General features: G+C 44.7%; 1 protein-coding gene across 1 annotated transcript; it reads left to right on the forward strand.

Annotated features, from left to right (window-relative positions):
• Positions 1 to 2,494: 2,494 nt before the first annotated feature.
• Yae1 (YAE1 maturation factor of ABCE1) lies at positions 2,495 to 8,411 on the forward strand. The gene is made up of 3 exons (XM_090332605.1): positions 2,495 to 2,659; positions 5,285 to 5,406; positions 7,661 to 8,411. Exons 1-3 carry the CDS (start codon positions 2,531 to 2,533, stop codon positions 8,088 to 8,090), a joined length of 681 nt encoding a protein of 226 aa, XP_090188731.1. The 5' UTR covers positions 2,495 to 2,530; the 3' UTR covers positions 8,091 to 8,411.
• The last annotated feature ends 6,691 nt before the right edge of the window (positions 8,412 to 15,102 follow it).

A 15,102-nucleotide genomic window follows, 5' to 3' on the forward strand; every position in this document is an offset into this window, starting at 1 on the left:
CAAAAGTTATGTGCATATGGCCATATAGAATGATGCTAAGCTACATGAACTCCACGATATGGAAACAAGAGGTTTATCTTTGTGGGCTTGAGCTCAGGGCTTGAGCACTGTCCTTGGACTTTCTCAAGGCTAGAACTCTACCACTTGAGCCTCAGCACCACTTCCGGCTTTTTGCTATGTATGTGGGGTACCAAGGAATCGAACCCAGGTCTTCGTGCATGCTAGGCAAGCACTCTACCACTAGGCCAAACTCTCAGCCCTTTGTGGTTATTTTTAATGAAATTCTTTTTCCCCTTATGATTTATCCCGTTGTTATTGTATCTGACTTTGGTACCTGGTATATTGTATATACATTTATTTTTTTATTTGAATTAGTGAGGGGAAGGAGAAAAACAAGATAATGAGACAAAGGACAAAGGATGAACCAATTCAACAGTGATATTCACAAGATACTATGCTGGAAATGAGCTTTCCAGCTTAGTAGAAAGGGGAAGGAAAATGGAAGAAAAACATGGGAAGGTGTAACAATATTCAAGAAGTAATGTACTCACTACCTTACCAATGTAATTGTAACCCCTCTATATATCGCCCTGACAATAAAATAATTTTTTTTTTAAGTCAGCCTGTGGGGCGGGGAGTTTGACCTAGTGGTAAGAGTGCTTGCCTAGCATGCATGAAGCCCTGGGTTCGATTCCTTGGTACTACATACACAGAAAAAGCCGAAGTGATGCTGTGGCCATGAGGAAAGCCCAAGAACAGTGTTCAGGCCCAGAGTTCAAGCCACAGGACTGGCAAAAAAAAAAACAAAAAAAAAAAGTTTTTTTCTTTCCAGATTGACTTTGAACCATGATTCTCTAGTTCTCACTCTTCGAAGATGGAAAAGACTTCAATATTTAACTGTGTCACTATCAAGTCTTTATAATAGTTTTTGTTTGGTTGGGTTTTGGTAGTCTTGAGGGGTCCCCATTGGGGCCTTGTGTTTGCTAGGTAGGGATCTCTACCTCTGGAAACATGCCCTTGGGACTTTTGTCTTCATTATTTTTCAAATATGGCTAAGCCAATATGGACCACCATCTGCCTATTTAGGATTCTCATGCAGACAGATAACCAGTGCAGGCCATCATACCCAAACACAGTTGAGGAGTTTCAACAACTTTGCTTCACAAATGGCCCCGCTGTGATTGTCTCCATCTCTGCCTCCCAAGTACTATAAAATGTACTATAAAATGCATCATGTTTTTAATCCCTACTTCTTTATTAGTATTATTTTTTTAGTGTTAGTTCTGTGGCCTGGACACTGTCCCTTGAATTTTTTTGCTAAGACTAGTATTCTATCACTTTAGCCACAGCTACACTTTTGTCTTTTTTGGCTAAATGGAGATCAGTCTTAGGGACGTGCCTGGGCTTTGAACTGTGAGGACTCCTGATTAGCTTGGATTAAAGGTATTCAGTCACCTGTGCCTGGCCTTATTCCCTAATTTTACTGTAGTCATTAACATTATATTTTCTATATCTTAGGTGAGATTTTTAAGGAAGCCATTCATATGTTTTTCATGTTACATTTGAGTTTTAATAACTTATCTCAATTTTCTTCTACATTAGTGGCTATCACCCTTCTAATTCCTATCCTATATAACTTTAGTCTCTCAATTTTTACATCAGACTTATCCATCTAACTAGTTGTTTCAAAGAACTAGATTTATTTGTGAAAGGTTTGGGGTTTTCTGATTCATTTATATCAATTCCTATGTGTATTTTTTCCCTTACTATCATTTTGTTTCTGATTAAGACCTATCTCTACATAGAGGATGCAAAATTCCCTCTGAAGATTTAAAATTCTAACCTTGGGGCTGAGGAGTGTAGCTAAGTGGCAGAACCCGAACGAGGCTCTGGGTTCAGTGCCCTGGATTCAACCTCTGGCATTGAACCATGAACTATAAACCAATACAAAACAGCCCATTGCCCACACACCATTACTACTTTCCATGTATTTTAATTTATTTCTTCATAACTGGGGCATGGAATCAGGACCTGAGCGCTGTCCCAGAGCTTCTTTTACTCGAGGTCAGCGCTCTACCACTTGAGCCACAGCTCCACTTCCAGCTTTCTGCTGGCTAACTGCGATCCTCGGGTCTCAGCCTCCCCCGCGCCCTCCCCCGCGCCGCGTGGCCGCTCCGCTCCACCTCCCACGCGGCCCCGCCCCACTGCCGGGCCTTCCGGGTCCCGACCACGCTTATTCCGAGGACCCCTGCCTCCAGTGTAGGGCGCGGGCTGGCCGCGCCTCAGTTTCCCCTGCTTTCACGCGAGCCACGGAGACACCGCGGCCGGCTGGGAGGGAAACTGAGTCCTCTGGCTCGGGCTGTCACTCGCCTCCTTCCTCGCTCACCACGCAGGCGACGACTCCGCGTCCACACCGACCGACCCACGAGGCGCGCGTGCGCATTCGCATCCCGAGCCCGCTCCCGGCCGGCCGTGGCCCCGCCCTCGGACCGGAAGTGCTCGGCGCGTTGCTTCCGGCGGGCCGGGGGTGATGTCGTGGGTTCGAGCGCATCCCGTGGCCGGCGGTCCCGGGGAGTCGGGGGACGTGTTCGACGAGGAGGCGGACGAGTCGTTGCTGCTGAGACGCGAGTGGCGGAGCCACATGCAAAGACGAGTCAAGGTAAAGCTCGAGTGCCGGCCCTGGGGACTGCGGGGGGCGGAGGGCGGGATCCAGGGCGTGGAGAGGGGACGGGGGGGATGGAGAGAGAGGCCCGGGACGTGACGGGGAGACCGCCGGCCCGCGGCCTCCGAGACCCTGCGGATCGGGATGCCGGGAGGAGGCGTCCGGGCCGGCCAGCGCGCTGCGTCGGGAGATCTGAAGAGTCTCGGGACGACGGGAGTCGCAGGCCCCTGTCCCAGCGGTCTAGGGACGCACCTCTAGGGACCCCCCAAAGTAGAGCCTGGTATGAAGGAAGACGGGGAGGGGAGGGTTATTTAGGGAAAGCTCGTGTGAAACACTGGGCGCGCGTAAGGACTTGTATTGTTTGGTTTCTTGGAGTCCACACACACACACACACACACACACACACACACTCACACACACACACTTTTCTACCATTGCTCAGGCCTGTACTCCTACCTACTCAGGCGTCTGAGATCTGAGGATTGCAGTTCAAAGCCATCCTGGGCAGAAAAGACCCTGAGATTTAATTTCCAATTAACCGTCAAGAAACCGGAAGTAGTGCAAATGATAGAGCTATTGCCTTTAATTTTAAAAAGAGGGGCGGGGAGTTTATCCTGGTGGTAGAGTGCTGGCCTAACATGCACGAAGACCGGGTTTGATTCCTTGGTACCATATACATAGAAAAAAGCCGGAAGTGGTGCTGTGGTTCAAGTGGTAGAGCTCTAGCCTTGAGGCCCTGAGCTCAAGGCCCAGGACTGGCCAAAAAAAAAAGAAAGAAGGAAAAAAGAACATGAGGTCCTCAGCCCAGAGAACAAGACCTAGTACTGGTATATTCACACACACACAGCTTCCTTTATTTAACATTTCAGTAAAATAATATTTACTTACTCTAGTAACTCTGTTGTCTATTGCAAAATGCTATATGGGAAACAGGCTAGACTACTAAGTGCTGAGCATCCTTTGACTTTTTGTTTTGTTTTATTTTATTTTTGCCAGTCCTGAGGCTTGAACTCAGGGCTAGGGCACTGTCCTTGATATTCTTTTGCTCAAGACTAACATTTTACCACTTGAGCCACAGCGCCACTTCTGGCTTTGTCTGTTTATGTGGTACTGAGGAATTGAACCCAGGACTTCATAATGCTTGGCAAGCACGTTCCCTGTTCCAGTTGACTTTTTTTTTTACTGCCTTTGTTTTATTTGTTTGTTTGTTTGTTTGTTTTTGCCAGTCCTGGGCTTGAGCTCTGGGCCTGAGCCCTGTCCTTGGACTTTCTCAAGGCTAGAGCTCTACCACTTGAGCCTCAGCACCACTTCAGGCTTTTTTCTATGTATGTGGTACCGAGGAATCGAACCCGGGTCTTCATGCATGCTAGGCAAGCACTCTACCACTAGGCCAAACTCCCGGCCCCCAGGTTGACTTTTTAATTTTATTTTGTGCCAGACCTGTGGCTTGAACTCCGGCCACATACTGTCCCTGAGCTTTTTGATTCAAAGGTAGCTCTCTACCACTTAAGACACAACTTCATTTGCAGCTTTTTGGTGGTTAATTGGAGAGTCAAGTCCGGTGGACTTACCTGCACAGACTGGCTTTGAACTGTTAACTTCAGATCTTGTTTGTCTAATGGGAGATTCAGGGCAAAGTCTCTTCCTACAGACAATTTGTGTTATAAGTCAAACAAAATTTCTGAAAACCAAGCTTACCACCTTCCTTTTCCATCAGCATTTTCCTCTGTCCCTGTTTTGCCAGCCTCCTTACTAAGCTATGCCATCCTAGTAAGTTCCCAAGGGACCAGACATGTTTTTCTACCTTTCCTTTCTGTGAAGATGTTTCTAACACAATTTTATTGTTGTTCGGGGAGGATTTTATGTTCCTATCTTGCAGCTCGAATTCAGGTCCTGCACTCTATCCTTGAGTTTTTTGATTCAAGGCTAGCACTCTACCACTTGAGACACAGCTCTGTTTCTGGCTTTTTTGAAAAAGCCTGCCCGGGCTGGCTTTCAACCAAAATCCTCAGGTCTTAGCATCCTGAGTAGCTAGGATTCTAGACATGATCTCTTGGTGCCTGGATCATTGTGTTATGAATTATGTTTCAAAAATTTTTAACCCCCCCCTGTACAACATCTTAATAATAACAATTTTTTTTGTCAGTCCTGGGGCCTGAGCACTGTCCTTGAGCTTTCTCGAGGCTAGAGTTCTACCACTTGAGCCACAGCACCACTTCCAGCTTTTTCTGTGTATGTGGTACCGAGGAATCAAACCTGGGTCTTCGTGCTTGCTAGGCAAGCACTCCACCACTAGGCCAAACTCCCGGCCTGATAAAGTTTTTAAAAAGGAAAAGAAATTAACTTTCAAAGTGAGAAAGAAAGATGAGTCAACAATAAACTTTTAGGGGCTAGCAGTGTGGCCTCATGGTAGAGTGCTTGCCTAGCCTACAGTCTACACACCTAGCATGAAGCCCTGGGTTTGATTCCCCAATTCTTCAAGCCCTTAAACTGGCCAAAAAAAAAACAGTAAACTTTTCAGAGAAACATAATCAGCCTCTGTTTAGTGTCTATGCTATGTAAGTTTGATAACACAGTAAAGATATGTCATCCGTCTCTGAATTGGCCTTTTATTACTTCCAGGAAGGTTACAGAGATGGCGTAGATGCTGGCAAAGCAGTTGCTCTTCAGCAAGGTTTCAACCAAGGTTACAAGGAAGGTGCAGAAGTCATTGTAAACTATGGACAAGTTAGAGGAACACTAAGGTAATTTGAAAAGCTAAAGTGCTGAATTGTCTTCATCTTCATTTCAGTGTTACTGCTAGATGTTTATGAAAGTGATATGGATGGAGCCGCTGGGCCTGTGGCTTAGGACTAGTGGTAGAGTGCTCACATAACATGCACAAAGCCCTAGGTTCCATTCCTTGGTACCCCATACACAGAAAAGCCAGAAGCAGTGCTGTGGCTCAAGTGACAGAGTGCCAGCCTTGATCAAAAAGTGTCCAAACTTTTAGTTCAAGCCCCAGGACTGGCAAAAAAAAGGGGGGGGCGGGGATAAGGAACAACAAAAGGTTTTGAAGGCTGAGATTGGAAGTTGGAAATTCAAAGCTAGCTTGAGCAAACAGTTCACAAGACTTCAGCTCAGCCAGTAGGTAGGGTGTAGAGGCAAGTACCTGTCATCCTAGCTTGCCAGGTGGATGCTATCCAGGGATTATCAGTGCAGGCCAGCCCCAGCAGGGAAAAAAAGTTAAAGAAGAGTTGTATTCATCACCTGACTTAGGGAATTGTAACCTCTCTGCACAACACTTTAATATATCAATAAAATTCTCTCTCTCTCTCTCTCTCTCTCTCTCTCTCTCTCTCTCTCTCTCTCTCTCTCTCTCTCTCTCTTTTGCCAGTCATGGGCTTGAGCTCAGGGCCTGAGCACTGTCCTTGGATTTTCTCAAGGTTAGAGCTCTACCACTTGAGCGTCAGCACCATTTCTGGCTTTTTCTTTCCATCTATGTAGTACCGAGGAATCGAACCCGGGTCTGCGTGCATGCTAGGCCAAACTCCCAGACCCTCTCTGTATTTTTTTTAATTCAAGAAAGTCATCAGGTGCTGGAATCTCATGCCTATAACCCTAGCTACTCAGGAGGCTGAGATCTAAAGATGGCAGTTCAAAGCCATGAGACTCATTTCCAGTTAACCACCAGAAAACCAGAAGTGGTGATGTAGCTCAAGGGGTAGGAAGGTGGCCTTAAGCTGGTAAGCTCAGGGACAGTGCCCAGGCCCAGAGTTCAAGCCCCACAACTGACCAAAAAAATTCAAGAAAGTCCAGCTGAATGGAAAATACCAAATATGCTAGTACAGTGAGAAGCACAAATAGGGAATCTTGGTCCATTGTGACTCCAGCAAAAAAGCTCAACCCTGTCTCAAAAGTGACTTGATCAAAAGAGCTGGAGAGGTAGTAGAGCACCTGCCTACTAAGTGTAAAATCCTGAGTTCAAACCCCAGGATTGCCAAAATAAAAATAATAATAGTGAAGTGCTTTTCCTGGTAATGAATTCTGTGCTTCAGAACATAAAACTATACAGTCTTCAAAAAGTAAAAGTCATGATCAGTTCATTTCTTTCAATATTTAAACTAGACACCTTTCTAGGAAATTGGTCAAAAAGAAATGTGCTCTTGGGGCTGGGAATTTGCCAAGCATGCATGAATACCTGGGTTCAATTCCTCGCTATCATATACATAGAAAAAAAAGCTGGAAGTAGTGCTGAGGCTCAAGTGGTAGAGATCTAGCCTTGAGAAAGTCCAAGGACAGTGCTGAGGCCCTGAGCTCAAGCCCAGGACTGGCAAAAAAAAAAAGGGGGGGGGGTGCTCTTGGCCGGGCGTGGTGGCTCACATCTATAATCCTAGCTACTCAGGAGGCTGAGATCTGAGGATCACAGTTCAAAGCCAGCCTTGGCCATACAAAGCCTCCTCAACAAAAAAGAAAGAAAGAAAAGAAAGAAATGTACTCTTAGCTGGGCACCGAGGCTCGTGCCTATAAGCGTAGCTACTCAAGAGGCTGAAATCTGAGGATCACAGTTCAAAGCCAACCCAACCCAAGTAGGAAAATCAGAGACTCTTGTCTCCAATTAACCACCAGAAAATAGGGAGTCGAGCTGTGGATCAAAGTGATAGAACACTACCTTGAACAAAAGAGCTCAAAGCCAATGCTCAGGCTCTGAGTTCAAGCTTCACAACCAAAAAAAAAGTATTCTTTACCTGACTTAGGTAACTGTAACTTTCTGTTTATTACCTTTATAATAACAATTAAAAATTTTTAAAAGGTAGCGAAGTGAATTGCTTAACTACCACCTTCCTCTGAAAGAAAGGTCTTTGGTTTTGAATATTGTAGGACCTGCATTTGAGGTAGAACCTAGTGAGGGAGCCCCTGAGACTAGAAGCACATTGTACAAGAGTTTCTTAGCACTCCGCATCCATCGTAGTAAACCCCACAGTTGTTTTCTTAACTCTCATTTCTGCTTCCACTCAGTGCTTTGCTCTCCTGGTGCCATCTGCACACTCACAGTGTGATTTGGATTGATAAAATACATTCTCTTCTCGATGTGCTTGGCCAGCGTGAAGAGTGTGCACTGCAGCGTCTTAAAGCCATGACCACGGGACCCCCATTGGGAGACTTACTAGACTCAGTTGAGGCTATGGATCTCGGTCATGCTGTACTAGCCGAAGAAAAGACTGCCGAAGTTACAGATGCAAGACAGTGTGAAAATGGTGCTGAGTTGAACCAAAATGCTGCCAAAACTGCTGGTGGAGTAGAGGGCTCACACTCGGAATGCTATAGGACACAAGGACACTCACGCCCAGAACCCCCAAGCCTCACCTGGGTTTTGGAACAGACAGCCAGTTTAGTGACACAGCTGGGAATGCCAGTAGATATATTACAGCACCTGAAACAACTGTAAATGCCTTCTTTTCCTTTTCTAGTTAAAGAAGAGCTTCTCAGTGAGACAGCCATGAGCATTGAGCACTTAGCGTATAGTGACCCTCCTGCAGGTTTTTAACTATCCTCTACAAGAACACCTTTCCTGTCACTGCTAGTTTTTCATAGTGTAAGGTATGCTCGGGAAATTCTAGTCATTTTCAAATTTCTGATCAAGCTCTAGCAATTTTAGATCATTTGCAAAAGAAAATTAAATCTTTTATACAACCTAACAGTACCTCTTATTTGTGTTGATATCAAGTGATCCAAACCTCATCATCAGCTAGTCATACCAAAGTCATCAAAAACAACACAAATATTTAGGAGCCAGGCACTGGCGCTCTCACCTATAATCCTAGATAATCAGGATCCAAAGATCAAGGGTCAAAATCCCAAGGCAGGAAAATCTGAGACGCATATCTCCAGTTAACTAACCAAAAAGCCAGAAATGGAGCTGTGGCTCAAGTAGTAGAGTGCTAGCCTTGAGTGGGAAAAGCTAAAGGACAGCACCCAGATCCTGAGCGCCAGCCTCAATATCAAAAACAAAAGAAAATTTCATTCCCTTACCATTTGAGTAATTATAAACGTGAATTTCAGTTCTTGGCCCCATTATGTACTCCATATCTCTTTACAGACAATAATGAATAAATATTACCATGTAATGTTAAGACCTTAAAGACAAAAAAAAATATGTTTCAGTACTTTTGTCGTTGTCAGTCGTAGGACTTGAACTCTGGGCCTGGGAGTTGTCCCTGAGTTCTGCTCAAGGCTATCGCCCTACCCCTTGAGCCACAGCATCACTTCCAGTTTTCTACTGGTTAACTGGAGATGAGAGTTTCACAGACTTTAGTGGCTTTGAACCTCTATCCTCAGATCTCAGCTTTCTGAGTAGCTAGGATTACAGCCTGGCCTATTTCAGTACTTTTAGTTAGTGTTCATAAACTCATGAAAGAAAAAATGGAGCTTGGCACTGGTAGTTTATACCTATTGTAAGCCTAACTATTCAGGAGGCTGAGAACAGAGGATAGCTACTCAAAGTCACCCGAGAGTTCACTACCAGAAAACCAGAAGTGTTGCTGTGTTTCAAAGTAGAAGAGTGCTAGCTCTGAGTTGAAGAGTTCAGTGACAGTACTCGGGGCCCAGAGTTCAAGCTCCACAACCAACAGAAAAAAAAAAAAAAAGGAAACTTTGGTTTTTTTTACATTCCTGGGGCTTGAACTCAGGGCCTGAGCACTGTCCTTGGGCCTTCTCAAGGCTAGCGCTCATATCATTTGAGCCACAGCACCACTTCTACCTTTTCTTTTGTGTATGTGGTACCAAGGAATCAAACCCAGGTCTTCATGCATGCTAGCAAGCACTCTGTTGCTAGGCCAAAGTCCTAGCCCTGGAAATAGCTAAATAGGCAAATTACTAGTTTCTAGCAGGATTCCTGGTGTATTATCTTGATAATAGAAAAGCTGGTCACTGGAGGCTTGTACCTATACAGTAATCCTAGCTACATAGGAGGCTGAGATGTGAAAATCACAGTTCCAACCTAGCTCAGGTAGGAAAATGTATGAGACTTTCCAACTAACTGGTAGAGCTGTCACATGGAAGAATGCTAGCCTTAAGTGGGGTGGAGAGGGGTGTAAGGGAACAGCCTTGAGTTTAAGCCTCAGGACTAGCATATAGACACACAAATTCCCAAACCCTTTGAGACTTTTTGCCCTTCTCCTGGGAGGATATTGTGCTGCTCTTTTTGTAGTGATATGTCTTAATCTTTCACGTGTTCCTATTTAACTCAAAAATGGTTAGCTCTCCACTGATTGCTTTAGATTTGCCAGAATAAGCCCAGAGTCCTCAGTATAGTGAATATTCTATTGTCTTAACCTTGTTCCTTCTAGAAAGAGGGCCAGAAAAGTGAAAATCAGAATTACCTGCAGATTCCCTTTACATAAGTTATATTGTGCATTTTATCTGTTTATAGGTAACACCACTGGACAGCCAGCCCTTACCACCTTGCTTGTGAAAAACAGATAAGTTAGTCCAAAGCCACTAGATGGTGCTAGTGGACCCTAGTATAACAGAACTGCATGAGTTTCATTCCTAGCTTAAGTTCCTTTAGCATTCACTTGTCACAGGACAAAAAACTACTAATGTCTCTAAAGGGATGTCACATTGAATCTTTCATATTATTAAGTGGGTGAGGATTTTCTAGTTTGTCAACAAGGCATTAGAAGACAGTTGAATGCTAGTGGTTCACACGTGTAATCCTGGATACCCAGGAGTTGAGATCTGAGGATCACAGTTCAAAGTTAGCCTGGACAGAAAACTCTATGAAGCTGGGCATGGTGGCTCACACCTGTAATCCTAGCTACTCAGGAATCTGAGATCTGAGCATCAGTGCCAGCCTGAGCACTAAAGTCATTGAGACTCATCACCAATTAACCACCAGGAAATGAAATGGTGCTGTGGCTCTAGGGGTAGGGAGGTAGTCTTGAGCTGAATAACTCAGGGACATGCCCAGGTCCAGAGTTCAAGCCCCACAGCTGGAAAAGAAAAGAAAAGAAAACCCTCTATGGGACTCTCTTCAACCATAGAAAACCAAAAGTGGAGCAGTGGCTCAAGTAGTAAAGTATTAGTTTTCAGCAAAATTGCTCAGGGACAGCACTGAGGCTGAGAGTTCATGCCCCAATTCTGGCAAAAGAAGAAAAGGAGAGGAGGAGGAAGAGGAGGAGGACTATGACAACAACGACAATGACAGCACTCTTACTCTTCAAAGCTCTGAATCCTGTGTGGATTGAAGTTCAAAGATGCCAGTGTAGGAAAGTCTATGAAATTCTTTAACTAGGAGAATGCTGGAAGTGGAGCTGTGGCTCAAGTGGTAGAGCGATTGGGAAGCAAAGCTTTGGAACAACAACAGGTTCTAAAAACTAAAAATAGTCTTTTTTTTTTTTTTTTTTTTTTTGGCCAGTCCTGGGCTTGAGCTCAGGGCCTGAGCACTGTCCTTGGATTTTCTCAAAGCTAGAGCTCTACCACTTGAGCCTCAGCACCACTTCCGGCTTTTTTCTATGTATGTGGTACCAAGGAATTGAACCCGGGTCTTCATGCATGCTAGGCAAGCACTTTTAACCACTAGGCCAAACTCCTGGCCCCAAAAAATAGACTTTCTTTATGACCCACAAAAGCACTTACTTATTACAAAACTTTACCATAGCTGGGCCCTGTGACTTATACCAACAATCCTAGCTACTCAAAAGTCCAAGATCTGAGGATCACAGTTCAAAATCAGCCAGGGGGGGCTGGGAGTTTGGCCTAGTGGTAGAGTGTTTGCCTCGCATACACAAGGAACCAGGTTCAATTCCTTGGTACCACATACATAGAAAAGCCGAAACTGGTGCTGTGGCTCAAGTAGTAGAGCACTAGCCTTGAGAAATGCCCAAGGACAGTGCTCAGGCCCTGAGTTCAGTCTCCAGGACTGGCAAAAAAAAAAAATCAGCCTGGGCAGGAGAGTCCATGAGACTGTTTTGTCAGCTGTGGGGCTTATGTCCCTGAGCTCTTTTCACACTCTACCACTTTAAGCCACCGAACCACTTCATTTTCTGGTTGTTAATTGAAGAGTCTCAAAGACTTTGCTGCCTGAGCAGGCTTTGAACTGCTATCCTCAGATCTCAGTCTCCTGAGTAGTGAGGATTACAGGTGTGAACCAGCACCCAAGAGACTTATCTCCAATAAACTGCCCCCTAGCCCGCCCCCAGCCCCATAAAAAAAAGTCAGACATGGAGCTTTAGCTCAGGTTTTAGAACACTAACCTTCAGGAAAAAAAGCTCAGTGACAGTTCCTGGGCTGTTAGTTCAAGCCCCAGCACCAACACAAAAATAAATAAAACTAAGCACAGATTTTTCACCAATCAGCTATATTAAACTTTACTGCTTTCAATCTCAAATGATGCTAATTAAACATTTTCATTTGAAACCATTTTGCTCTTCCATTCAAGATGCCAAATGATGTATTATTAACCTGTGATTTTAATCTTCCTGTAAACACCTATCGGGTTGACAGGACGTCTGGAATCTGGCAGTCTTCATCAGCACCCACTTCAGTTGTCAGTCCAGAGAACAAAGCAGGACCTTCGGAGAAAAGTGGCAGTGACTCTGAGGTCAGGATAGGATCCATTTTTACTGGGCTGCTACAAGGCCTCTGCCTCTTGTGTGTGAACTTGATACCTCTGACCTCATGCGAGGCCATCCCTGTCTCCAAGGAAGGAACAAGAGGACAATTGGCTAATGGCAGGTGGTGTTCAATTGATGGAAGGAATGATTGGAGAAGCAGACCAAAAAAAAAAAAAAAATCAGGGTAACTTTCAACTTGGTATAGCAGGCTATGCATCAAATCAAAATGTTCATAAAGTCTTGTGCCTGGAATTTGATCAAGGAAAGTAGGCAATTTATATATTTTTTTTCTTCTTTCATTGCCAGTCCTGGGGCTTGAACTCAGCCCTTGAGCTTTTTCTTTGCACAAGGCCAGTGCTCTACTACTTGAGCCACAGCACCACTTCCAGCTTTTCTGTGTATGTGGTACCAAGGAATCAAACTTAGAGCTTCATGCATGCTAGGCAAGCACTCTACCAGTAGGCTACACTCTTGGCCCAATTTATGTATTTTTTTAAATTGTTAGATTGAAGCTCACAAAGGTAATCCGATTTGGAAAAGAAATATTGGAAGGATTGCCATTCATGACCAGCCAGAGTCCCCATCTTTTCAGAAAAAGCTGGAGCTGGTGGCTCACGCTACTTAGAAGACCAAGGTCTGAGGATCATGATTCAATGCCATTCTGAACAGGTAAGTGCAATGAGACTCTTACCTCCAATTAACCCAGAAAACTGGAAGTGGAGTTGTGGCTCAAAATAGTAGAGCACCTGCCTTGAGCAAAAAGAGTTTGGGGACAGCACCTAAGCCCTGAGCTCAAACCCCAGGACCAACAACAAAAGATTTCCCTAGCTCCCTTGGTGGATTCACACTGTTAATCTTAACTACTTAGGAAGCTGATGTCTGAGAATTGAGTTTAAAGCCAGCCTGAACAGGAAAATCCCAAGTGGAAATAGTACTGTGGCTCAAGTAGTAGAGTACTAACCTTGAGCATGAAAGCTCAAGTGCCCAAGCTAAGTTCAATCCCCAGGACCAGCCAAAAAAGAAAACATTTTAATTAAATTGAGTATTTCACACTCAGTATATTGTTTCCTTTTTTCCTATGTAGATTGGACTTCCATATTTAGATTTGTATTCCTCCTAACTACTGCTAATAAAAGGATAATCCATTTTGATCACTTATTGCCAAGTAAGCCTTTATGTTTTCCATAATTAAAGGTAATTTACTTAAGTACCTGACATCTCCATTACAAACTAGGTTCCTGTTTCCCAAGAGGCCCATCAGGGTAATTCCCAGGAATGGCAGCAGAGTCTCAGAGCAGCTGCCAGCAGCCAGCATTTAGGGAACTGAGCCCTCATTTCAGGAAGCTCTGCTTCCCAGACAAGTCACCCACCACTCTCAAGACTAGGGCTATGTATGACTCACCAGAAGCAGAAGTCCCTCTCCAAACCTTAGGACAGAGAAAGAAAACACCTGAGGTATCACTAACAAAATGTGTGCTGGTTTTTTATAGCACTTGGTTGGAGAAGCAGAGGAATGCGGAGCACAGAGAAGCAGATGAGCCAGGAGCTAGTGGCTCATGCCTGTAATCCTGGAATCCTAGTGTTAGGGTCCAGTCCCCCAATATTAGGGTCCATGATCAAAGGAACGAGTCTGACACAAAAGCGGAAGTTAAACAGTGTTATTCCGCGCCTAGCATCAAGAATCATACTGACCTGTCAGGGCCGTCTCTAAGATGTGAGTGAGAGAGCGACCCCGCCTAATCTTACAGGCTACTTTTATAGGCTGCCAGCCATGTGGTTGGGCTTGGCCATACACAGGTGGCCAAGGGAATCTCAGCATACTTGAGTGATGGCTGAGGCAACCACTGACACCTTTGCTGTTTGAACTGACCTATCATCTCCATGGGCTTCTGGCGCACTGCTCTGATGACAAAGGAAAGGAGTTTCCTGGCAGGCCAAAGGGGTGGGGTGGGGGAGGAATTCTGGTAACTCCACCTGGTTTAACTGCTCTTGTAATCTGAGCTGTTATCAGGGATTTTACAGCACCCGCCTTAAATACTCCTTTGTCATGAAGATGGGAAATGCCTATAGGGGATGGATTTTGGGAGAAGTCAAGAAAGGGGTCCCTTCACTAGCTACTCAGGAGACTGAGATCTGAGAATCTAGGTTGGAAGCCGGCCCACGCAAGAAAATTTGTGAGACTCTTACCTCTAATCAATCGTCAAAAAACCAAAAGTAGAGTCATGGCTCAAATGGTAGAGCACTAGCCTTGAGCAAAAGAGCCCAGGCTCCAGTAGTGGCACCCGAATGCACGCGCGCTCACACCTGCACGCAAACACAAAGTTGTACAAAGGAGTTTCAGTTCAACGTGTGTAAGTACAGTGTATCTTTATCAGTGTTGTCCCTTCCATCATTCTACATACACACAATGTTGTTTGTTGCCAGTCCTGGCCTCTCATGGCCACTCATGGCCTGCCACTCATGGCCTGGGCACTACTATCCTTGAGCTTTCTCAAGGCTAGCACTCCACCACTTGAGCCACAGCACCACTTCTGGCTTGTTTTATATATGTGGTAACCAAGGAATCAAATCCAGAGCTTCATGTATGGTAGACAAGCACTCTACCACTAGTCCAAATTCCCAGCCCTGTTTTTTGTTTTTCTTAAATTAAGAAAAATATGCCCAGATATACCTGTAATCTCAGCATTAAAGAAACCAAGGTGGACTAAGATAGCCTCTTCTAGGTATCAATACTGTCTCAGAAACAAAAGTAAAGCTTCTCTAAACATCTGCTTGTTTATTATTTTGTTTATTGTATGTTTCTCATTAAAAGGAGATTTATTCCCCTTCTTTGAGTTCGAAAAC

The sequence above is a fragment of the Megascapheus bottae genome, chromosome 5, assembly GCF_031878675.1.
Source record: "Megascapheus bottae isolate mThoBot1 chromosome 5, mThoBot2.hap1, whole genome shotgun sequence".
NCBI lineage: Eukaryota > Metazoa > Chordata > Mammalia > Rodentia > Geomyidae > Megascapheus > Megascapheus bottae.

What these genes read in the sequence shown, in the direction of transcription:
- Yae1 (XM_090332605.1), top strand. Translation starts at nt 2,531, where the DNA reads ATGTCGTGGGTTCGAGCGCATCCCGTGGCCGGCGGTCCCGGGGAGTCG. An exon ending in ACATGCAAAGACGAGTCAAG is followed by an intron (nt 2,660 to 5,284) that starts GTAAAGCTCGAG and finishes TATTACTTCCAG; the next exon opens with GAAGGTTACAGAGATGGCGT. An exon ending in CAAGTTAGAGGAACACTAAG is followed by an intron (nt 5,407 to 7,660) that starts GTAATTTGAAAA and finishes GCTTCCACTCAG; the next exon opens with TGCTTTGCTCTCCTGGTGCC.